This window comes from Mytilinidion resinicola, assembly GCF_010093595.1.
Source record: "Mytilinidion resinicola strain CBS 304.34 unplaced genomic scaffold BDZ99scaffold_1, whole genome shotgun sequence".
NCBI classification, from domain to species: domain Eukaryota; kingdom Fungi; phylum Ascomycota; class Dothideomycetes; order Mytilinidiales; family Mytilinidiaceae; genus Mytilinidion; species Mytilinidion resinicola.
Genome location: NW_022985437.1, coordinates 2,181,662 through 2,205,719, shown reverse-complemented (window position 1 = coordinate 2,205,719; position 24,058 = coordinate 2,181,662). Strand labels below are relative to the sequence as shown.

At 50.7% G+C, this 24,058-nt stretch overlaps 9 protein-coding genes across 9 annotated transcripts in view; 5 read left to right on the top strand and 4 right to left on the bottom strand.

The window, feature by feature from the left end:
* Positions 1-1,058: 1,058 nt before the first annotated feature.
* BDZ99DRAFT_431739 (P-loop containing nucleoside triphosphate hydrolase protein) lies at positions 1,059-3,620 on the top strand (the record flags this gene model as incomplete). Its single annotated transcript, XM_033717299.1, has 8 exons — positions 1,059-1,330; positions 1,383-1,483; positions 1,533-1,651; positions 1,700-2,513; positions 2,573-2,759; positions 2,815-2,887; positions 2,937-3,338; positions 3,394-3,620. The coding sequence occupies 8 exons, from the start codon at positions 1,059-1,061 to the stop codon at positions 3,547-3,549; spliced, it is 2,124 nt and encodes a 707-aa protein (XP_033584532.1). The 3' UTR covers positions 3,550-3,620.
* A 264-nt stretch (positions 3,621-3,884) lies between these two features.
* BDZ99DRAFT_373500 (uncharacterized protein) lies at positions 3,885-6,378 on the top strand (the record flags this gene model as incomplete). Its single annotated transcript, XM_033714875.1, has 3 exons — positions 3,885-4,038; positions 4,082-5,776; positions 5,822-6,378. The coding sequence occupies 3 exons, from the start codon at positions 3,885-3,887 to the stop codon at positions 6,376-6,378; spliced, it is 2,406 nt and encodes an 801-aa protein (XP_033584531.1).
* A 2,423-nt stretch (positions 6,379-8,801) lies between these two features.
* On the top strand, positions 8,802-9,518 carry BDZ99DRAFT_530477 (uncharacterized protein). Its single transcript, XM_033726417.1, has one exon. It carries the CDS (start codon positions 8,823-8,825, stop codon positions 9,510-9,512), a length of 690 nt encoding a protein of 229 aa, XP_033584530.1. The 5' UTR covers positions 8,802-8,822; the 3' UTR covers positions 9,513-9,518.
* A 1,758-nt stretch (positions 9,519-11,276) lies between these two features.
* On the bottom strand, positions 11,277-11,988 carry BDZ99DRAFT_565291 (uncharacterized protein; the record flags this gene model as incomplete). Its single annotated transcript, XM_033727458.1, has 4 exons — positions 11,277-11,608; positions 11,656-11,773; positions 11,828-11,887; positions 11,938-11,988. 4 exons carry the CDS (start codon positions 11,986-11,988, stop codon positions 11,301-11,303), a joined length of 537 nt encoding a protein of 178 aa, XP_033584529.1. The 3' UTR covers positions 11,277-11,300.
* A 5,542-nt stretch (positions 11,989-17,530) lies between these two features.
* On the top strand, positions 17,531-17,853 carry BDZ99DRAFT_18621 (uncharacterized protein). The gene has a single exon (XM_033713101.1). The coding sequence runs from the start codon at positions 17,567-17,569 to the stop codon at positions 17,747-17,749; it is 183 nt and encodes a 60-aa protein (XP_033584528.1). The 5' UTR covers positions 17,531-17,566; the 3' UTR covers positions 17,750-17,853.
* Positions 17,854-19,115: 1,262 nt separating this feature from the next.
* Positions 19,116-19,611, bottom strand: BDZ99DRAFT_470550 (uncharacterized protein; the record flags this gene model as incomplete). Its single annotated transcript, XM_033721637.1, has 2 exons — positions 19,116-19,389; positions 19,472-19,611. 2 exons carry the CDS (start codon positions 19,609-19,611, stop codon positions 19,116-19,118), a joined length of 414 nt encoding a protein of 137 aa, XP_033584527.1.
* A 1,442-nt stretch (positions 19,612-21,053) lies between these two features.
* BDZ99DRAFT_513800 (uncharacterized protein) lies at positions 21,054-21,476 on the top strand (the record flags this gene model as incomplete). Its single annotated transcript, XM_033724753.1, has 1 exon — positions 21,054-21,476. The coding sequence occupies one exon, from the start codon at positions 21,054-21,056 to the stop codon at positions 21,474-21,476; it is 423 nt and encodes a 140-aa protein (XP_033584526.1).
* Positions 21,477-21,926: 450 nt separating this feature from the next.
* On the bottom strand, positions 21,927-22,894 carry BDZ99DRAFT_457286 (uncharacterized protein). The gene is made up of 2 exons (XM_033718649.1): positions 22,376-22,894; positions 21,927-22,327 (listed from the first exon to the last, which is right to left on the bottom strand). The coding sequence occupies exons 1-2, from the start codon at positions 22,742-22,744 to the stop codon at positions 21,998-22,000; spliced, it is 699 nt and encodes a 232-aa protein (XP_033584525.1). The 5' UTR covers positions 22,745-22,894; the 3' UTR covers positions 21,927-21,997.
* An 817-nt stretch (positions 22,895-23,711) lies between these two features.
* The window catches only part of BDZ99DRAFT_18515 (uncharacterized protein), a 2,600-nt gene continuing 2,253 nt past the window's right edge, over positions 23,712-24,058 (bottom strand). The window contains exon 7 of the mRNA XM_033713087.1: positions 23,712-24,056. Coding sequence (XP_033584524.1) covers positions 23,838-24,056 — 219 coding nt within the window. The 3' untranslated portion in view covers positions 23,712-23,837. The remainder of the gene's footprint in view (positions 24,057-24,058) is intronic.

Genomic DNA, 24,058 nt, shown 5'->3' with positions numbered 1-24,058 from the left:
CGCATGGAGGTGTATGCTGTGGATTGTCGACCTTATCCTCGCTTACGTGCTTCACTGCTCTCGGGCAATTCTGCCATCTTGTCTTTGTAACGAGGACTTCACACATATTGGAGATGAGTGTACTTCGGTAAGTGATGGATGCAGAGATCTGTTTGCAGTAGGAAAGGGGGTATGACAAGATACTTAGAAGTAATGGAGGTCAACGGGGAATCTTCAAGTAAACGAACTTGTCGGTTTGACTGTGTACATATATAAAAGCCACGCAAAGGTAGCTTGGTTGGTTTTCCTTGCACGGCTGCTGCCTAATTTGAGTCATATACGAAAGAGCCAATAGGGACTTCTCATCCTCTAAACAGACCAATTCACGAAGGTGGGGAAGCAATGCAACTGCTTCTGGAAACTAAATTTCCGAGCGGTAGCCAGCTTCTGGAAAACCGGACTTCTCCAGAGGTGGGTCGATAGCGGGGCCGCCCGGCTGCGCTGTAATCCGTCCCCTGAGACGCCACCAACTAGAGGCGCCCCATAAATATTAGAGGCGAATATGTTCCGTTTGTCAACTTCTGCAAACTAAATCATAAACCCAGTCGCCAGTATCTGACGCTGTCCGTATGCGAACGAAGCCATACGATTATCCCAGGCCAGCCAATGGTTTCAGGGATAAGGATCCTGCATACAAGCTCTGCAGCAGTGTTTTAACTAAATGCAGCTCTCAAGAATCGAAGGGGTACCAATTGAAGATTCACCTCGTTCTAGTGGTCGGGACTAGTGGTCGGGACTGTGATCCGCGATGCAAGCCATGGCGACGCCTCAGCAAGAGCGTCCCTACAGGGTCATTCAATTGAGCTACCCACCATGTCAGTACGATATCAGTATAATCTAAAATCTTCTAGTATCGATAGGGGAACGGACGGCACAGCTGCAACTCATGTCGTATCGATGTATATAAAGTAGGGCGGGTCTCTCTCGAAAAATGATACCATCAATCTCCTCTACATTCAGCTCCTTACTCTAATCTTACACTTCAGATCAGCATTACATTCCCGAAGCGCAGAGCAACAATGCCAGTCACATCCAAGCTCGTCACGGCAGCGCCCTCAAACGCTCGTGCCGCAACCACCCCTCCGAGTAGCCCAAGCCAACCGCTCTCTCGCCATGGGGAATCAGAGCAGCTTGTTGCCTTTGAATTGGCTGCACTCTTCAAGGACATCCTGAAGATAGCACAGGCGACGCAGGCAGTGCCGCCGCCTCCTCCTGAGGTTCAAGTGATTGAAGAGGAAAAGCAACCCAGAATCAGAGCTTCCAAGGTTGAATTCAAGCTGGTGAATGAGATGTATGCTCCCCGAAACTGATACTTGTACAAGCTAACGAAGTCTCTTCTATAGCTGGGATAGAGCGAAGTGCAAGTACAAGATCGTAGAGACATCAGAGTCAAGCGAAGATGACGAGTATGAAGAGTACTTGTTCATTGTGCGGCAGCAATTTGGTTCGTATCCCAGGTGTCTTCACATATTAGCAGGCTGACCCTGATCTAGACAAGAACAATAAATCCTTCAGTACATTCTTAGACATGAAGTCAGAAGAGTTAAGAGACATCTTACGGCTGTTGCTGAAAGATGTGAAAGCCGTCTGCCTTAGAGAAGACAAGCCAACCGTGAGTAGATCCTTCATGGACGCGGTCTTATTCTAATTTTACTTTCAGATTTCGCCACGCCTCTTGTTTAGCTTCCTTCCCCAGCTAAAAGCCTATCGGGAGAACAGTCTTTCCCCCGACTCAATCGGTGCCCAGCATCTTGATGTGCTTGTGGCTTTTCTTGAAAACCATTTCTCGTCTACAACCAAGAGTCTCCTGCCGCTTCTGGAGCATGGCGAAATCACCTTTAGCCTTCTTTGGGCCTTGTTCAAGCCAAACACACACATCTTCACAATCTGCGACGGCTCGGATCAACCAAGATGCCTCATATATGATTCAGGCGAGTTGAAGACCTCACTCTTGGGCGAAAAGCGCTTCGAACTTGATTGTCGCTATCTCGGCTGTGACGGGAAGGTCTTCGGCGAGGTGGCCACCACTCTTTCCATCTCGGAGTTTCGTTCAACGAGGAAAATTGCATCTCTCAATGCATTCCCGCTGATGTATCATGGGGCCGAAGCTGAGTTGAGGCAGAATCTTATTCGCAACGGGCGGAAGTTCATGTCTCTTGGAGGCATTTACCACTGTGATTGCGAAGGTTTCGGTTATTTCCGGACTGACGAAGGTCCGTTGAAATTTTCTACGAGGGGCCGCATTATGGTGGATGCGTTAGCGTTCAAAAACGCTAATCCCAACTATGGCAAGCCGCGAGTTGATGAGACGTCTCATCGAGGGTTTTACGCGATCGACTTCGATGCTGAAAGGAAGAAGATGCAGCAAGATAAGGTGAAGAGTAAGGGTATAGTTCCCGAAGAGATGGGAGACGAGGACCTCTTAATCTGTAACCCGACAGTCCTGGGCTTCAGTTTGGCGAATAAACAATGGGGTCAGACTTCCCTAACTCTCTTATCCAACGGATCGTATAACTAACAGCAACACCAATAGGCGAATTTCCCGTCGCCAATATCAAGGACATTAGATGGGATACCTTGGCATTCGAGTCGCTCGCAATCCCGGAGCAAAAGAAAGAGATGCTTCAAGCACTTGTGGAGGGCCATCAGTCTGAGTCAGGGCACGTCAAGTTTGATGACGTAATATCAGGAAAGGGACAAGGCCTGGTCTTACTGCTACAGTAGGTTTACTGCTCAGGCACAGACTATTTCAACGGACTAATTGTTTATTTCCAGTGGCTTGCCTGGGGTGGGAAAGACATTGACAGCTGAAGGAATTGCCGAGTTCCAGAAAAGGCCTCTCTATGTGGTTAGTCCCCTTGCGGAGTGGATTTGCATACTAGTCTAACCAAGGAAAGGCTTGCGCGGGAGACCTCAGTTTGGATCCGGCCGTTTTGGAAGCACGACTGTCTCCAATCCTTGATGTCGTTCGACGCTGGGGCGCTGTGCTCCTCCTCGATGAGGCTGATGTCTTCCTGGAACGACGATCGCCGTACAATCTCCAACACAACAGCTTAGTATCGGTCTTCCTGCGGCAGCTGGAGTATTTCCAAGGCGTCATGTTTCTCACAACAAACAGGGTTAGTACGTTCGACGAAGCTATGCAGAGTAGAGTACATCTTGCACTTAGGTATGACGACCTGAACGAAGCGGCAAGGGAGAAGGTGTGGAAAACGTTCCTACAACAAGCCGATGCTACTGCCAACATCTCTCCCAGAGATCTGAATAAACTTCAGGCTCATCGTTTCAACGGAAGACAGGTAAGGCAGTAATCGATCGAGAGTTTCTGAACGTGACGCTAACACCATGTTTCAGATCAAGAACACTGTATGGATTGGGTTTGCCTTGGCTAGGAACGCAGGAGAGAAGCTTGCATACGGGCACCTGGAAACCGCTGTCGAGGCAAACAGAGAGTTCGAACTTGATTTTAAAGGTGTTGGATCAACGGAGAATTTGACCTCGTATGTGTAGGGTCGCTTATGTACAGCACTCCGGTAAATACGTTTGGTAGATTATATAGCTGGTCACGCTGGTATTTATGCTCTCTCAAAATTGCAATGAAATCGACTGCAACGATAGTGTGTGAGTTGCTTGCGAGAATGGGGCGATCGTGTAGGCTGGCACGTCGATAAGCTGGAGGGTTGGTGAAACCGCTATGACGACATGAATCTACTTCGCCACACTCTGAGGCGCAGTGACCCTTTTAAGGAACAGCGTGATCTCTATGACTAAGCCTCGAGCGAGTTTCCCTTCACGCCTTCGCGACGCTGTGCACACGTCGCAATCTCAACAGGCCTTTCCTATCCATGGCTCAACTTTCAAAAAGTCAGCTTCAAGCTATCAAAGCTAATCCCATCAGGGATGAACTCGATTCGTTTCGCGATACGTTGAAGTCGACATTTCCCGACGCAAATGCTCAAGGAAGTCCGCTCTCTTTCGAGGGCCTCGCTGCCAATTCAGGTGGGCAGAATTCAACCGTGTGCGACTTGGCTAACCGATGCAGTTGGAAGAAGTCTATCTCTCAGACTCATAGGTATCCTACAGCTGCTTCCAGCTGCCTCTGCGTTATCTTTCGAACACGGCGGAAGCCCTCTCAGTGCGGACATTGCGTTATTGTATGCCCGTCTCTCATCGAATCAAACGGATTTCAGGCACACTACGCAGCTCGCGAAGGACGTCAACGACCGCGCAGAAGACCCCATAATATGGAGTGCCGTGCTCGACCTCATCGCGCGGACGAGACCTACCCTCCATCCGACAACCCCTCCTCAATCCGCCGCCTCCTTCGCCGCGTCATTCCAACAGACACCTTGGTCCTTCAACACGGGCAGTTTCGCGGACACATCTGACCTGAGGAAGGACGTCGATCCAATCCTGAAGGGCGAACTGGAGGGGAATCTCATCGTCGACCACCCTCACTTCTTCGACACATTCTTCGGCGGAGTCCCACAGCTCAGTGAGATGGCCGCAGCTGTGTTTGAGCGATGCAAGGAAGCGGAAACACCTCTACACACGGACGACACTGGATGGGCGGAGTGGCCGGAGGATTGTGCGGAGCCCGATGTGCTGCACTGGCTCCGTCACCACATCGACCAATTTCTCCAGTTTGCGAACGAACAAGGCTTCCAACCTCCGGCGCGTCGGCGGTGCTTTGCCACACCGAACAAGCCTATCCCCGGATCTGTCAGCAAACGGAAGCTGGACATTGGCATCATCTATGGCCGGCGGAACGAGACGTCCGACGATGGTGCTCCCTGCGACTGGTTCGACGTCCTCGTCCCAGGCGAGCTGAAGGGCAACCCGCGAGAGGATAACCACAGCAGCACCTGGTTCGATCTGTCTCGATATGCTCGCGAGATCTTTGCCGCGCAAGACACCCGACGATCGGTTACTGGCTTCACACTCTGCGGTTCTATCATGCGGCTCTGGGCATTCGACCGACTCGGAGCGGTCGCATCGCAGTCATTCGACATACATGAGAATGCGCTGATGTTTATATCCGCAGTCTTGGGATATCTGTGGATGGCTCCAAAGGACCTCGGGTTCGACCCTACCATCTGCGGGGAAAAGGGCAGCAAGTACATCGAAATCACGCGGAATGCACAACCGGAGCGATATCATCTAGATGATGTCATAAAGCGGCAGCGTTGTGTGGCAGGTCGAGCGACGAGCTGTTGGGAAGTCCACAATGCAGCCGGCCAGCCTTTTGTCGTCAAAGACTCCTGGGAATTTGAAGAGCGGCCGGAGGAGGGGCCTCTGCTCAAGAAGGTGACGGATGCAGGCGTGAAAAATGTGGCAGAGTATCACTATCACGAAATCGTTCACGATGAGGGTGCTGTTGTTGATGTCCGCAACAATTTGCGCAAAGGGCTCGGAGACGGGGACGGGAGGTATCCACTACGAGGACACCCAAACTCCCAACTACTCGCAGAATTCCCCAAGCCCGAAGCTCCGGCATCAGAGAGGCTTATGAGCGGTCGAGGCAGAAGCAACAGCATCACGCGAAAGAGGCGCTCCAACTCTCGTCATCAGTCCATGCGACCTCCAAAACGGTCATGTTCAGATTCTCCTACCAAAGGGAATAGCTCGCGGCGAAACCGAGTTCATCGTCGGCTAATAATGGGACGTGTTGGGAAGAGTATATACGATGCGAGCTCGCTGGTAGCCATGATAACCGGGATCTTGGGGGGGATAAAAGGTCAGTTTGGTTAGACAGGTCTCCGACTCTAGCTAACTGTGTCAGGACATGAATCATTGCTGGAAAGAAACGTCCTCCATCGCGATATATCGGTCGGAAACATCATGCTTGAGAAGGACGAAGACGACGGTTTCCTGATCGACCTCGACCTTGCCATCGAAATGGACCGCAAAGAGGCATCGGGCGCGCCGAGCAAGACCGGCACCAAGGTGTTCATGGCGATTGGTGCACTTTACGGCGAACACCACAATTTCATGCACGATTTGGAGTCGTTCTTCTGGGTGCTGTTCTGGCTTTGCGTACACTGGAACGGGCCTGACCAGAAGAGGAGCAGAACGGAATATGAGTCTTGGAACTACAAGGACACAGAGGAACTTGCAATGATAAAGAAGGGCACGGTGGATGAACAGGACAAGTTTGATAAGAAGGTGGACGATAATTTTACCGCCTACTGTAAGCCGTTGATCCCTTGCATAAAAGAACTACGCGAGGTCGTCTTCCCAGGTGGGAAGCGGTGGCGGGGGGAGGACCAAGGGCTGTATGTTCGGATGAAGGCAATACTCGAGAAGGCAAGGGAAAACCTAGTTCTAGTTGTAGCGTAATACTAAGTTCTTGTAGTATGAATGCAAACAAAGCTCAACAACTATATCTGAAAGCCTTGTATTGCTACTAGAGCTGAACAACGAAGATCGTCTTCTCCGTTTAGCAGATCTAGGCCTCGCAACAACCTGGTGTAGAGAGCTAATTCAAGCACCAAGCATGGCAGGTACTCGACCGTTCATGGCGATTGGTGCACTTTACGGCGAACACCACAACTTCATGCACGATTTGGAGTCGTTCTTCTGGGTGCTGTTCTGGCTTTGCGTACACTGGAACGGGCCTGACCAAAAGAGGAGCAGAACGGAATATGAGTCTTGGAATTACAAGGACACGAAGGAACTTGCGGAAATCAAAACGGGTAAGGTCCTTAAGGAAAACATGTTCGACATGGAAGTGAACGAGAACTTTACTCCTTCCTGCCGGCCGTTAATTCCTTGCATACAACAGCTGCGCAAGGTCGTGTTTCCGAGCGGTAAGAGTTGGGAAAGAGAGGACAGGGAGCTGTACGTTCGAATGAAGTTAATACTCGAGAAGGCAAGGGAAGAACTAGCTCTAGTCGTAGTATAGTACTATATACTTGTAGTGTAAATGGAAACAAAGCGCAACAGTGTCTGTACTTGGAAGCCTTGTAACCTACTGTATCGCGGTGGGTACCCCATGGTGTGGGTGCCCATGACGCTGGAGCATTGTAATTGCCAGCGTGAGCGTAATGACAAGTGTTCTAGAACAGAATGTGTGCTCGAACAAGTGTGCTAGAACAGAATGTATACTAGAACAGAATGTGTGCTAGAACAAGTGTGCTAGAACAGAATATGTGCTAGAACAAGTGTGCTAGAACAGAATACGTCCCAGGACAAGTGTTCTAGGACAGAATGTGTCCTAGAACAGATGGGCTAGAACAGAGTATGCTCTAGGACGAAATGTGTCCCAGACGAGAATCACGTGCGACACGAGTCAGCAGTGTCATTTGCGAACTCCAGGAGTTCGCAAATGGCAGAGTCACGTGCAGCATGAGTCAGCGCCATTTGCGATTACACTACTACTTGCTTGCAGGACCCATCGCACGACCGTATAGCCGTACGATTCTCATGGCCGTACAATTCTCATGGCCATTCTCATGGCCGTACGATTTTCATGGCCGTACGATCCCCATGCCCGTACGATCCTCATGACCGTACGATTCTCATGCCCGTACGATTCTCATGGCCGCAAAACGGTCGCACGTCCAAAATGATCGCACGAGCGGAACGATCGCACAATCCGCCTGCTCGTACGATCCATTACTGTAGCTCGCACGATCCATTAGTTCGCACGATCCACCTGCTTGCACGATCCGCCTACTCACACGATCCGCCTACTCACACGATCCGCCTACTCACACGATCCGCTTGCTCGTACGATCCACCTGCTTGCACGATTCCCCAGCTCGCACGCTTCTTACACACTTGGCGCCTTTTGGTCACCACTATCATCATCATAAATCCTATTGAGGGGCATCTGCAGAGAGACTTTATGTTGGGATGCCCCCACTAATCTCATATTGGACTAGCTCAATAGTAACAGCCAATCGGTTGTCACAAGGGATTAGTACCAGGTAGCGAGATCCTGTTCCTGCATGATTAGAGAACAGAAAGCGGGAGCAGAACGATGTCTAGAAAAAACTTGGGGTGGAGCTACAGTATTGTCTGCATTGCTTTCGGTCGAGGACGGGGCACCGCTAGGGGTGCGCGCTTGTCACCATAGTTGAGGGCTTCCTGGCTGTGGAATACGTTGCAAGTAACTCCGACATCAGGTTCCCTACTTTATGTAGAGAAGGAAGTCCCCTCGGGGCATCATATAAGAAATAGTTTGTTGGGATGCCCCCACTAATCTTATATTAGACTAGATGTGTTTATAAATAGACGCCCGGAAACTCAACCACTCAGAAAGCAAGGCACTTAAGTTACAAGGAGTCGCAGAATAATGACTACGAAATCATCTAACCGGGTCCACCGGCGCTGTGCGAACTCCTAGAGTCCGCAAATGGCAGGATCACGTGCGGAATAAGTCAGCAGTGTCATGTGCGGCAAAAGTCAGCAATTAGCACGCACAATTGTGGGATTCTCAGTGTTGATATTCAGGCACGTGATGTATAGGCACGTGATGTATAGGTTTATATACACGTGAAATGTAGATCTATACTAAGAGGTATTCCTACTATAGATCTAGTATAATTGGAGGCCGCACGGGCTTCACCTACGTGTATATAGCCTAGCTAGATTCCTACATAGAATCGACATCTTTTGTCCGTTTTGTTATCACGTGATCGGAAATATCACACAATCGGCATGATCAATTAACGATCCATTAGCTTGCACGATCCGCCTGTAGGCCGCCTCCCTTTCGGCAATATGGCTTTGATAGCATTCTTTGCTTATCTAAGCATCCCGTATGGGACGTTTCGGCAATGCCGCTTCTAATTCTAGTGACTCAGCCTTGGAAAGGAGCGCGTCCATTTACGCAGGCGTCCTGCAACCCCGTACGGGACTATAGAGCGTACGGCTCACGCAGGATCCTGAAAATATCGGTAGCCTGTGGTGCCGTAAGGGACTATAGCAGAATTCTGAAATGTTTTGGGCAATCTGTGTCCCCGTACGGGAGTATAGAGTGCAGGGGCAATAGGAATACTGAAAAATGTTGTCCCGGTACAGGATTATGGAGTGTAGGGCTCTTATTCACGCAGGAGCAAGCACGGGCACTCGAAAACCCCGTACGGGACCGCGTTCCCTCGTATTTTCTGTATTCGCCGCACACTTCCCGTACGGCACCGAGTGGGCGACGATATCCAGAAATAGAAGCGCGAACCAATCCCCTGCGGCGTCCAATCCCCTACGGGACCCAACCCCTTGCGGCGTCCAATCCCCTACGGGACCCAACCCCTTGCGGCGTCCAATCCCCTACGGGACCCAACCCCTTGCGGCGTCCAAACCCCTGTGGGATCCGATCCCCCACGGGATCCAATCCCTACGGGACGGGATTTTCCACTGTTTGCGCTCCGTGCGGGAGCCCGTGCGGGAACCAAGCCCGTGCGGGAACCAAGCCCGTGCGGGAACCATGCCCTGCACTCCATACTCCCGTACGGGAACGCGATTGCTAACGTTTTTTAGGATTCTGTTTCCTGTATTCTCATGACCCGATACTCCCGTACGGGACCGCACTCCCCTCTTGACTAAACCGCAGATGGGTATAACACTAGCCGCTGAACAGGATGAGTGCCCTAATAGGATTGGGCCGATTTAACTCTACACCAGACTCTCCCTGAGCTATTTAGGTAGCTGACCTGCCGTCGAATTTCCTAGTAGACGTGCATCACTATGCCCCCAATATTATGTTCCTAATATTACTCGAGCGGAGAAGCATAGAGGCAGGTCGTCTATACCAAGATCTATAGCCCACCCAAAGCGCATTATGTGAGGTTGAAAGGGTGCTTGAAGTAACTTACAAAGGTTACTCTTGCAGAAACTAGCAGCACGAGAATGTCGGGTTGGAGTCATTTGTGCCAGAACGGCCAGCCGCAATTTTAGTGGCTAGCCAATTTAAAAGGCCAGCCATTCTGAAAGGCTAGCCGATTTTGAAGAGGCCAGCCGACTTCGAAGAAGCCAGCCAATTCGAAAGGCTGCCTGAATTAAGAGGCCAGCCGCATTTAGGCGGGCCAGCCGAACGAAGAGGTCAGCCATTTGATTGCACCCCTTACTTCACAAGGATTCTTGATGTCCTTCCCAGCAGAACTTATTAGGGTGCAGAAGCCGGAGCCAAATTCAATCAAAGGCTAAATTGACTAAGTATGGTTTCTATTTATCGTCACTACTTTCAGTGTCTTCCGTACAGTGCCCTCTTTATCTAAACGTCACCCATGCCAAGATTAACACCGAGCACCGTTACCGGACCACATCATTGGTTGGCTAGACAGTAGCTAGCAGGGGTCGCTCATGTGGAAAATGGGACACTCGTCGCCTTGGCAGGTCTTGGCATATGTGGCCCATATCTGGGACAGCCTCAAACGGAACATGGAGCTACTATCTGTCTCCTAAGCCAGCATGCACTGCACCACAAACTTGTACTATATTTAGGGATGCTTATTTTTAGCAATGGGCGGCTTCCACTGACCTGGAATTTTGACCTTGGCGGGGACCAGCTTTGGAACCGTAATCTGAAAACTGGATCATAATACAACTCTATTCTCTGCGCATTCCGCTGCCTGTATCCAGTATACAGAATTCACTTCTAGTCCTTATATTATATCGCAGAGGTTGCGTGCATATAGCTAACGCCCGCCAATAATCTAGCATTCGCAGCTATGTCTTTAAAGCAGTCAATACGAATACTTGCGCAGTCAAAGTTAAAGCGAACCGCAAACGAAAATGCTCGGAAGCGATTAGAGACCCTTAATAATAAATTTCAAGAGTTATGGGAAGATTACGGTATAGACATATGGTTTATAGCACGACGTAACGGCCGATTCCATACCTACACCACTACAGATGAGCCTTCTCCAGGTCCAGAAACCCTTGTATGTCTCCCTTCTTCCATTCTTTTACAGATAATTAACCTCTACATAAAAGGAACGATGCTATCCCCCGCCAGTAAGGAAGACGGCGGCATTTTTCAACCAAACGGCTGATGGGCCAACGAAAGTCGTGACCCGACGCAGGTCAAGAAGGACCAAGCACGTGATAGCGAAACGTGCTCCTCCCATGTCAGACGCTAAGCCTCAACCTGCTGACTCCTCGCCGATGAAGCATATAAACACGGCAGGCACTTATAGGAATGGGAATAGGCATTGCTAGATTCAGTTTAAACCCAATATGCAAATTTCCTGCAGCAAGCGACTAAAGAGCGTACTAGTACCAACATGTTTCCTCCAATTCTGCAAACTTGTCCACCTTCAAGCTCCACGTACCCTTTTCCTCGCGGATGCTGTATTCTTCTTTCCAGCCTTTCCCACCCGTTCATCTCCGCGGTCTGATACTTCATTGATCCCTTTCTTGACGCTATCAATTTCGGTTTGCAATAGCCCAATAATGTCTCTTGTGTCTCCCCAATTCTCTTCCAGGTTATTAGCCCTATCGTCAAACTTCCCTAGCTGAGCCATAATATAGCGATTGGCCTTTTCAAGGCTATCAACTTTCCCCTCAAGACGGCTTAGTCTGCAGCTGAGTTGATTAGCCAAGGCACCCAGTCTCTCAATCGTCCCTAATGGAGTAAGTTAGAGCTTAAGAAGATTTGTTTGAAAGAATTACCTAGTTGACTGTATGGAGACGACATGTTCATCTTGTCAGCGCATGGTGAGAGCTTCCTGGCTCTTTCTTCCGCATCGGCCTCAATTCCCCCCCCATTATTCTCGTGCTCTGGCGTATCCTGCTTGCATTAGCAAACCATCGAACAGGTAGCAGGGAAGCAAGTATTACTTACCCACCCGGCTATGTCAACGACCTCATCGGAACCTGTAGAGTTGGCAGCAAGCGGTGTACCCTAGCTTCTATTAGCAGTATCTCACAAAGGATTTGACATTTCGAATATACCTCGGCCTGGTACAATGTAGGATCTTCAATTGTAGCGTTCGAATCACTCATTGTCGAAGATACTCCTTATGCAGCTGCTAGTTCGGTGTCTGATAAAAAGGAGGAAGAGTAGTGTGCCTGATGTACGCTTGGTTGAGAGGTATGGAGGCCTTTTATATCCTGCTCTCCTCTATTGCTCAGTGGGAGAGCTAAAAGTAGGCTCCGTCTCAACTGCGCCTCGGTCCACTGACTTAGAGGTGTTATAGATGCGCTATGGTATGGCTATGATAGGAGCCTGATCCCTCCCTACCCACATCCCGTTGCTGTGCTTCCGAGGGAGTGTTTCTGAATGACAAGGACTGGCGTCAGCCCCTTTCGCCGAGCCACTCCAAGATGGCAATATGGAGGCAACTGGTCAAGAGTGGCTTCACTCAAGCCCGGTTACGCGCCTTGACGCAGCTTCCTAGCTAGAGGTGTTTGCTGCCTACGGATCCCTTGAGCGCTAGCACACCTCAGGGGCACTTTCTCATGCAATCCGTGAGGCTGACTTCTGATTCATGGTGCGTATCCATAGCCTTCCCTCGCCAACACAAGGCTTGGGCGCTCCCAGATATTCATGCAAGCCTCTCCAGCTGCTGCTAAGGCATGCGGCGTTCTAATCTATTCCTGATCTCGTGTAGATCGGACGGCGACGCACCCAATAACGCTTATCAGCAGCTACGCCTCTACGCCATAGATTATAAGGCATCCATGCGAACCTCCTAGTGGTAACGCTGCCAGGGGCTGAGCATGTTTGGAACGGCGTTCCGCCCCTGATAAAGAACGTGATCCAAGTAAGTGGAAATATCTCAACCAACGATTGATCCCGGCGACGTCAAAGTGCAGGCAATGCTTGTGCTAAGGCACCGGGGCGAAGACTCGCGCCCTCATGCCGACGGTAAAACCATTACGTGGCTGAAGGTTCATGCGTATATTGTTGACTGCATCACTAATAACTGCATCACTAATCATGAGGGAGGTGACAGGATTCCTTCTCGCATGAGTTAACGATTGGCTCAGGGGGCTGAAAAAGGGGAGTGACGAGACTTCGCACTTTGCTCTGCCTTCCTTCGCTGCCACACCAACTCCATTAAGAAGTGATCCTCATGCGCACGCTCACGCCAGGAGGTGGCAGTGACGAAGCTAGATGTTGGGCGCCCGTGAATGGCTGAGTTAGGGGACAGGCTCTCGAGAGGATAAGATGACTGAGACAGGCTTCGCCGCCATGCCAACTCCTTTTAATAGTGACCTTCATGCGTAATTTCTGACGGAGGTGGCAGTGATGGAGTTGCATGTTAGGCGCTGTTGAATGGCTCAGGGGCAAGGCTGCTGATAATAGAAAACGAGGCTTTGCATTCCCTTACCGCACCAACTACTTCAAGAATTGTTCATGCGTACACCGTTGACTGGTCAGGAACAGGCGTCGTTTGACACGAGGGAGGTGGCAGTGATACAGCCCTTGCGATGGTTGGCTCGGAATGCTAGAGAAGGTGGAGAGCTGGAACAGACGTTGAGGTTAAACCGTGGCTTATGGTCTTCGGCGTGAATGAAATCTTGCTGTGCAGGCTCTGTATTTGTCGCCGCAGTGGACCCACCAGGGACAAGGCTTCCGCCAACTGATACAGCAGCATGTGACAAAGATAGAAGCTCTCGCAGTACTTAAAGCATGGTCAGCCCGCCCGAAGTCCAACTCCCAAGCACTCTTTCATTCCTCTCCCGCATCTGCAAGCACACCACAGCCTTCTGGCCTTACTCTTCTTCTCACACGCTAGTCTACCGTACAATATCCACAATGGTTATGACGAGCACTCAGTCCGCCTCCTCAAACCAAGCGTTTAACGAAAGCGGTTACCAAGATCCCGCTTCCCTTTTATTGCCACCGCCTCAAGACGTGCCCACAGATGCCAGTCTATCTTTATCCGCCGAGTCAGTGGAGCAGCCAGTGGAGAGGCTTGCTGAGCTACCAGCTCAGTCCCCGGAGCAGAGGACCAGCGATAGCGACCCCGGAGAAAGCCTCGATGCACCAGCCGAGCAGCCAGTCGAAGAATCAGCCAAAAAGCCAGCCGAAGATCCAGTCGAAGATCCAGTGGAGCGACCAGCCCAGCCGTCGGCTCACTGCCCCGAGCTGCCGTTGGACGATAGCGACCACGAAATACGTTATTACGCACTTCCGAATAAACAGTATCTCAAGGAGCCAGCCAAGCCAGCGGAGCTGGCAATGAATGATAGTGACCACGAAGAACGCCTTGACCCTCCGTCGTCTGGTAATGATGCTGTCGCCCCAGCTCTCGGAGAAGCTTCCACTAGCCAGTTTCGCCCACTGGCGCAAGCCAATACAAGCAAGCGAAGGGTGAAGGAGGATACCATCGCCATAGCTCTTAGAGGTTTCTCTACTGGCCAACTTCCCCCAGTAAAACCCCTAAAAAAAAGAGAGGCAAAGGAGAGGCGTTACAGTATTTGGGAGATCTTATGCTCAGGTGAAGAAGCTATGGATCCACACGCCGAGAAAGCGGTCACCCCAGCTCCGGAGGGTTCCTCTACTGGCCCACGTCACCCGGTGCAAAATCCGAAGCAGAAGATAGGGCACGAAGTTTTGGCGATATCATCGGATGAAGAAGCCTTGGACACTTCGGACGAAGAAACCTTGGGAACTGACCACCTCGATGAGGAGGATGTCGTCATCCCAGCTCTTGGAGATTCTTCTACTCAACGACTTCACCCAGTCATGAACCTAAAGAAGAGAAAGGCGACGGAGATGGCGCACAATTCTTGCAAAGTTTCTTCGGACGGAGAAGTCATGGACACTGACCACCTCGATGGCTTGCGCGCCGACCTTTTGCGCGAATTCAAATTTCAGAAGCGCAATCAAGGGGCAGAGACCTTCGGGAAATCGAAGAAGCTGAAACCATCCAATCCCCTGATAGCTCAGAGGGTAAGCCCAATCTATGTTCCAAGGAAGGACGGGTTAATCTAACATATACCAGGGCCGTGTGCCATGGAAACCTCATCAATGCCCACGCCACTCGAGGCGGCTACGGGTTCGAACCGGCGGCGGTCCCGCCGAGAACGAAAGGAACCAGAGGCCTTCGGACGTGTCAATTGGGCCAAGTACATAAGAAATAAAGACGAGAAGTTGGGGGATGACATAATGGTTGAGTGGATGAAGTTGCAGAGTCTAAAGTCGAACCTCTTTGACGAGATAACAGCATATCACTTTGCTAAGCCGGTACAGCGCTTCGAGGAAACATTGACGAAGGAGTTTAATCGGTCGTCCGAAAAAGGGACGGTGCCGCATGGAGTGGGTCAAACGCTATTGAAGAGTTGGGAGCCTGTTGAGCTACATATATCCCTTCAGGACAAAAACGCTAACATGGACACGGCTAGTCTGTTCGTGAGTATTTTGAAGGGGATAGCTGAGCGACAAAACTGTCTTCAGATGAAAAGGCTTACGAAGTAAGCATGGGACTAATTTATTGCGATATTTTTTGAATGAATTTCACTTTGCTGCCTTAGTTTGTCGTGACTATATGCTTATAACGGTAAGTCAGGGGTTTAAGGCTTAGCGTCTAGTGCGGAGAGCCATGGCAGCCAAAATGGGCCCCACGGTGCTGGCGAATCGTCAGCAAAGTGGTAACGCCAGCGTCCCAAGGGAGCCACGGGAGCCAAAATAACGCTATCAAAGACGTGGCGGCATTCAGATATCATTGTACGGAGTTGCAGATAATTGTGACGCGGACTGGTCGATTATAGGTGCCAAGCCGCGCGTTTTGGGTTGACCCAGCCACCGTGTCGCCGCGGCTGGATGCGGGCGGTCAGAACATCGCTGCAGGGACGAATTTCACAACCAACATCAGGTACTCCACAGTCTCATCTAGTAACGATGTAGGTCATCCTCCAAAGGTGAAGTATCGTTTGACTCTTGCAGCAATTTCGCTAACTCTTTGCAGTTATCGCAAACCGACGTCGGCCACCGCCGTCAATGTACACAAGCGTCTCCAACGGCCAGCCGACCTGACTCCTGATCGTAGATCTTTAAGATCCGAATTAATCGTTCGTCAACACGTTGACGCCTTCCACACCATCGTCGAACCTCGGATGTAGATAGAGCGCTCGAGGCCGATGATGACTTGATTACCGGAGGACCAGTCCAGGCAATTGAGGTAGTAGTCGTCAACGGGACCTGCTGCATCGACAACTCGCTCTGGTGCTGAAGGCACACAACGACGGAATTGTGCAGAAAGACCACCGGCCGGCTTGAGTGGGCAGTTGTATTGAGACTAGAGGTCAATGGGCTTCGAAGACTCGGGAGGGGCGGGCTTGAATGCGAGTATGCGAGTGTTGAGTGACAGACCACATGCTGACGCTCGTGATGACTGGTATGCAACTGCGTTTGGCGATGGCTTGATGTAGGCCTTGCCTTCCTCATCATCACCCGGACACAGGTCGAGGGATAGTGTGGCATTGTCTTTGGATCCGCGTCCACCAAGATCAAACAAGAACGGCTGAATCTCGCTTTTGCTTGAGATCGACTTGGGTCGCGGTTTGAGATCGAGCTTGTTGCCCACGTTCTAAATGGCGTCGCTAGCAGTCCATTGGGGATGAATCGATCGGCGACATTGTATGTAAGTTAATCCTGGACTTGCGCGATGAGGGCCAAGAAGAGTAGGCAGGCAATGGACCGAAAGTGGGCTATAGAGCATGGGCAAGCCTTACTTCATTGGTTGGCTAGACGGCAGGGATCGTTTACAGTTGAAAATTAGCCTAGTTCAACATACCTACGGTGGTCTATTAACGTGAAAAGTGCAACAATTCAAAATCGAAAATTGCAACCGAGAACCCCGCACCACCAGATTATTCCAGCAATAGATTCCTCCAACAATACAACGTTCTAATACTAACACATCATGCCAGGTAAATTGGAATCTTATCCTTCGTACAATAGCTAACAGTTTTCAAGCAGGACGCCCCAAGATAGACCTGGACCAGTACCAACTTGAGTTGATCGGCCTCTTTGCAAAGGCCTTAATTACGACCAGCTTGTTGTATACTTTGCGGAGGATTATAATATCCAAATTAGTCTTTGTACGTTGAAGAATCCGTTTAAGAGCTGGGGGATAAACCGTCGGTTGCCTACAGATGTAGAGGATAGGCTCAAGAACCGGATCCTGATCCTTTTCTTCAATCGAAAGCGAGGACTCTTACAAGTATCAAGTGTACAAGAAGAGAAATCACCTAAGGACGGGAGTATTACATCCTTGTACGGCCTTCGCAGCAGGCACTAAGTTTATAGAGGCGGAGCGTATGGAGGGGGCTGCGGAGGGGACTGCGGCGGGGCTCCGTGTAGCTACTTCCGCTTCTGTAGAAATCTATAACTACCCCACCTGCTTATTTCTCTGCACCGCTGCTACCTTATATACTAGGCTATTCTGGCAAACTTCAAATTCATCTGGGCTTGGTTGGTTAATCCCCCTCAGCGTAGAAGACTGCCTAAGCCCCTAAGCCATCCAGAAGCGGTCTCAGCGAGTAAACACTACTCGCTGAGACCGCTTCTGGATGGCTTAGGGGCTTGGGCGGTCTTCCACGCTGAGGGGGAGTAACCAACTAAGACTAGATGAATTTTGCTTTTTGTACGGTGAATTTGGCTTTTTTGTATAAAGAAAGATTAAGCTACAGCCCGGGTTCGAGCCCGGCGAAAGATTTCTTTTTGCTCTTTTTCTTTTTACTACTCTACCTTACTTCTATTGCAGTAACTTACTATTATCCTGCCACGTGCGTACGGCTAGGCAGCACCTAGCTAGTACCTTACCTAGCTACGTCCTCCTCTCTATATCTAGGTGTCTCTTTTCTACCTTCTACCTCCTACACCAACCTCCTACACCAACAAACCTACAACAACTATCGTACGATAGCAACTTACACGAACCCCAACGCCTATCATGGCCCAGCTACCACGAACGGTATCAACAACAACGGTAGTCACGAGGTCTACCGCCGCAACTACATGGCCGAGGCCAACCTGATTTTGCACAGCAGCCACCCAAATCAGGCTGCAGTCGCTCGACTCAATACGAACGCGGTTCCTGGCTTAAACGCCCACGGCGGTCTTCCAAACGTTGCGGCGTACGAGGTCGTGGCGGTGGTCGAGGCCGTGGTGCCCCAGCAATCACCGGAGGCCTTGCAGGAGGACAAGGTGGTCGTGGAGGTAGAGGTCGTGGCCGTGGAGGTGCTGGCGGCGGTGCTGGCGCCTAGGATCTCTATTCAATAGGTCTTGTACGAGGTATGAGCCTGTCAGGTACACATCTTTCTTAAACACGATGATGGTATCTTCCATCGTCCTAGGCTAGAATAGTTAGCCTAGGCAAATATCAACTCTATGAGAACTATATTGCTCTACTCTATGAATGCTAAGAGACTCTATAACTAATTGTACAGGTTGGTGGCGCGGGGTTCTTGGCTCGATTTTCAATTTTCGATTTTCAATTGGGGAGGGATATTGACACACCCCTTAATCACTCCACGCACACCCTTCCTCTTGACTGATCTTCTAATTGGCTGGAGCGGCTCGGAGCTTCGTCCGGAGCTCTATTCTCACGTGCATTTGCACGTGTAGCCTTTCTTATTCACTTAGCCGTACGTGAGCTCATACATGAGGCTATACAAATCGGCATAGCTATACAGCCTCTCTATTTTACAGTGCATTCTTTCCGATTTATATGGCCTTATATATAAGCTCACGTACGGCTGTATATACGGCTGCACGAATTGGAAAGAATGCGCCGTAGAACGGAGAGGCTCGAATATCTCATTGAGGAGCTGGAGTCCGAAGAGACCGGTCCATTCTCGTCGAATATTTGCACTATCTTGCGTACACTAGGAGTTGAAGAACCGCTAAATCGGTACCGTCGGTATCACGATTTGGTTAGAAGTTTGGCGTGCTCGGAAGATACTTCTTAGAGACTAGCGTTAGCCAGTGATGAAGAGACGGCATCGCCATTAAATACTGGACAACCAAAGAAACGGATGCGCACTGAAGGCAAATCCAAAGACAGTTTGCTACAACTGCCGGGGGGTGATGCTGGGGTGACTGGCCAATTACTCGGTATTAACTCCATTTCTATTCTAGTAGCTAGTTACTTATCCGTGCAAACTGTCCTATCCCATCACTTCACATATACTCTCTCCCGATCAATTCCCTCTACATCGTCAGTATTTGACGGCGGTGAGTCCCAAGTGTCAGGAATGGTGCTGCCCCGCGGAGAGTTGTTGTCGGCACGGGTTGTCGACAAGGTAGGATGGTTGCTCCGTAGCCGTATCTTTTCCGAGTTGCCGGGCTGTGGTGAGTGCTGATTGAGGATACATGGCCTAGCCGTGATGTCGTGCGAGGGTGAAAACCAGCGTGAAAGTTGGAACGCCCCGCCAATCAGCAGCGACACGCTAGCCTGACTCAGCAGTGCACCTTGTGAACTCCAGGAGGTCGCAAGACGCGCTGCTGGCGCGCGGGAGAAAGACCACGGACATGACAAGCTGGCTCAGCAGCTTGCGCGACTGCATCGGTGCGGCGCGGCGGTGCGGCGCGGTGGAGTTGGTAGAGTCGCCTGACAACTCCGGTTGAGCTGTGGTGGCCGCACGCTCTGGCGCAGGCTTGGCGTGGAACATTGTCCAGCCTCAACTCCGCCTGAATTTCGCGCTAGGCTTCGCGGCTTTTAACAAAAAGCACTCTCAATCGTGCGAGCCCTCCCAGAATCCCTCAATTGTTCAGGCCATCGGGCCAGCGGTTGGACGCCTATTGGCTAGCTCCCTAACCACAGCGAGCCGCAGCGAGCCGGAGCCAGGCAGCAGCCCATATCGCTGTTATCTCAGTTGTGTCGGTGCGCCCGGATATTTGAGTCCAGAATTTCTCGAGTAACTCGGTGTCAGCCTTGTCAACGGAAGGGTGAATCTTCTTAAGCTGGACTGGGCGAGTACGTATAAGAAACCGTACTGGACGGCTTAAATGGCCAATTAAGGGCGAAGCCATAGCGTCCTCTCGCCTCATAATCTGTGGGAACCGGGTGATCGCAAAAAGTGGATGATCGTAGGAAGTGGGTGATCGTAGGAAGTGGGTGTCGTAGGAAGTGGGTGGTCGTAGGAAGTGGGTGTCGTAGGAAGTGGGTGGTCGTAGGAAGTGGGTGGTTGTAGGAAGTGGGTAGGTGGTCGTAGGAAGCGGGCAGGTGGTCGTAGGAAGCGGGCGATGGCAAAGACGTAGAGGAAAGAGGAGAATTGAGCGATCGAGAGGATCGTGCGAATGCGAGGTTTGTGAGAGCGCGAGGTTCGCGAGAGCGTGAGGTTCGAGGAGCAAGGCTGTGAAGGATTCCTGCTAAGCCTCGTTCATCCGTATATCACGTGCAATGTGTCAGGGATTGAAGTTGGGCGGCAAATTCCGCCTGGGCAGACCCGCGACACGAACATCGCTTCCTCGCATGCTCCACCGCGCTACCATTTGATTCCTGTCGCCTCCAGCTCTACGGTGCTTGCCGGGATATCTTCGCTCGTCTGCATCCTTCTCCGAGAAATACCTTTTCGTGACGCTGGTGCCTTTTGTTATTTCGGTTCTACCACTGTAAGTTTATGGATCATAGTTTGAATGCAAACGCTAAACTCTAGTCACTAGAGCATCAATATTTGATTCGCGGTGAAAACTTTGTCGGCCGATATCCATCCATCGCATCAATAGCGCCATATGGTTGTTGTGCGGAAATGGGGCGAGGACCATATCAACAAGTCCCTCAAATAAATTGATTTAAACACTTGGCTCATTGGTGGCCTTGTGCTCCATCGTTCACCATTTCCATCCGATGAGGCAACCTGGAATGACGACGGCGATAATTCAAGCTACAACTTGACGGAAGCACCTATTCCGCTTTCCTCCACAACATCTCCCAACAGCCCGTACATTGAGCTGATCTATGAAGCTGGCCTCGGCAGTCTGGTCTATAGGAAATAGAGCAGTTTGTAAAAGCTGTCCTGGTGCGCTCCTCTTCGGGCTTAGCGGGGCTATACTTACCCTTTCGGGTATCGCTCTTCACCCCTTCAACCTCGCTGCTTTTAACTTCAGCAAAATGGCCCACGGCCCACCTGCTGACGTGTGGTCACTTGGCGTTATGGCCCTTAAGTGGCTGTACGGTATCCCAGCGCCCAGACAAACACAGAAAAGCATGTCATCGGACCAGTGGCGCTCTTGGGCCAAGACCTGGGTGGACGCGCTGACGGCTTGGTTGGATGACCAGGAGTCAGGAAAGGACGTTGACATGCTGCAGGGCATGCTGGTCTTGGACCAGACAAAGCGGCTGACGGCACGCAAGTGCCTGATGATGGGTTTCAAGAACCGCTTATTCGAGCGGCGGGCCGTCGACGGACTTGTCGAGTGCGTGGTGGACGGGGCAGAAGCCGCCGACGACTTGGCTGGCGGGGACGAGGCACCTGCACGCACACCGCAGGCGGATGCCGAAGACGACCCCGAGGCCACTATCATACTAAGTTGACTGGATAGTGGCGTGCCGTACAACAGCGGGGAATCAGTGTAACTACGTACCTTATCCGCCCACAAATCAGGCCAAATCTGCAATTGGTCACAATAGGCCGTTCTTAATTTTGGCTCTCCAAAGATCAAGGATTGTTACAACAGTAGATTTGAGTACAAAGAGAGAAACGCAAAGGAGATCCTTCAGACTCTTTATAGTCTTTGGCCCTTCATACAATTTTGTCCTGACCTCTCGCCCTCGCGCCAAGCACGGAGGTCAAGAGGTCAGGCGCACGTGCCACCTTTGGTCACGTGCCTTCCTTTCCTGCAGCTGCCCTTTAGCAGTACTGCCCATGCCTCCTTATCGTCCCATCGCGGGATGATATGCTTCCTGTCATTGGCTGGTCGTGTGGAGGTGTTCGTAACAGTCTAGCATAAGAGCGAAAAGTTTGGACTCACAAATAGGAACGCACGAGGGACACAAGGAAATAATCATTAAGCCGATAAGTACCAAAACCGTCCTTTCCACGCCATTTGCATATTTTAGTCCAACCTTTTGACCATCCGGTACAGTCCCTCCCTTGTAAGATCACCACTCAGCGGATTGTACAACGTCGGTTCTACATACAAATAGGTATCGTAATAACTTTGATATTCGGGCAGAGGATGCCCCTCAAGATCCACCGCCCTCCATTTCCAATAGTCTTTCAACACCTTCTTGCCTATTTCACGTATTTCAGGCACAAAGCGTTCTAGGTCCGTAACGGTCGCGCACAGCCGGTCAGAACTGTACTCAGGGCTTACGATGAAGCAGGGCTCGTCCAAGCAGGGGTCGTCCGCATATCCCGGTTGACCAACAGCTAGGATATATATCTAGCTAAACTTCAGTATTAAATCACAAGAGTTGTAAATGGTGGCTACCTGGGAGTAATTGTTTGGATCGAAACCCATTTTGGGAGGGGGAATATTTGGTGGATAGCGACCGTAGTTTGGCTGATTTGTGGCTTCTACTTTAATATAGTAGAAAGGAATCCAAGCTATTATTCCTATCAAAGGAGTAAGAGGAGGCATGAATGGCAGGGTTGTAGTGACGACAGGATCAACGCAGTAAAGGAAGCTTTTAGCACAGTGAGAATAATGAGCAAGGAAAGAGGCTTTATATGTATCCAAGGGCGGCTCGGTTCCAGCCTGTACGTGAACCGTCGAAAACAACTTTTGGTGCTGCCTGTGGTCGTAACGAGCGCTTTCGACATGCTTGTTTGCATGTCTTGAAGGGACCCAGGCACGCATCAAACGGTATGGACATGAGTTTTGCACCTGGAGGCCATGTTCCTGTGGTTGGCTGATTGAATGGCTTGCGGGGCCACGAGTGTGCTTGCGAAGAATAAGTCCTCAGCTGCCTATCAGGCAGGAGGCACACTAGAATTAGGTGGAAGATGCTGAGAGTGGTAGTGAGGCGTGAGGACGCTAAAGCGTATTATAGTGCCTCCGCGCTTGCCGGCACAACTACGGAAAGTCGGATGAAAGCGTCTGCCTTGGCACGTACGACATCTCCCCCAGCACTCGAAAGCTACCAACCCCACTATCCACAGGGCCGCACGAAAGACATTTTCCGTATAGTTTCATTTGCCTAAGTATTGAAGGGCACGAGACGTTTGATGACCCTGCGCAAAGGTCACATGGTAGACTTGGCTTGACCCCGCCAAAACACCTGGCTAGAACGCCTTTTCAGCTCGACAGCAAATCTTGCATCTGGTATCTAGTTCTGATACTGCGCAAAATTGTAAGTTATACCCTCTATATGATAACAGCGCTAAAAGGACATCCTATCTAGGCCGACCGACTTCGGCTGAAAAATCCCGAGACCATCACAACTTATTCCATCAAACTCCATCCCTCCATGCCAGAACACCTAGACGAACTCCAACTCTCCGAGGAGATTCAAAAGATAATACTAGTGGCGGGATTGTGGCTTAAAGAGAAGGGAAAATATGTGCCAGCTGAGGGGCAAGACCTTGATGAGTGCACTAACAGAACCGAGATGTCTGAGTATAAGGACTTGGCTCTGGGTTTGGTGAACGAGGTGCAGAAGCTGGTTGAGATGGTAATAAGCCCATTGAAGAGCTTTTGAACCGGTACTGACATATTGTAGCAACCAACCCGCTATCTTATACTAAAATCCCATTCTGGGGGGAAATGGCTGATCAACAAACGCGAACAAGTTCTTGTCGCTCTTTCAGAACCATCTCAAACCCTGTACATCACTGATGGTACTAATACAAAACCCTTTGGCCGTGCAACGGCTGTCTACTGCGCACCCAACAAGCGATGCTTTATTAGCGGTGGTCTTGAGTTCTTTATCATACATTAGGTGGTGGATTGGCTAGGAATTACTGTTGGCAGAATAGAGCTGGAGTGTCGACCCCGTAGTCTCATGAATTAAAGCATCCACTTGAGAACCGCCACCCGTCCAGGTGCCGAGGGTGCCGACGAGTAGACCAACGTCATACGGCTGAGAACCGTCACCCGTCCAGGTGTCGCAGGTGTCGCCGCGGGTATCTATGAGTGGACCAACGTCAAATAGGCCAACATCCGGCTGAGAAC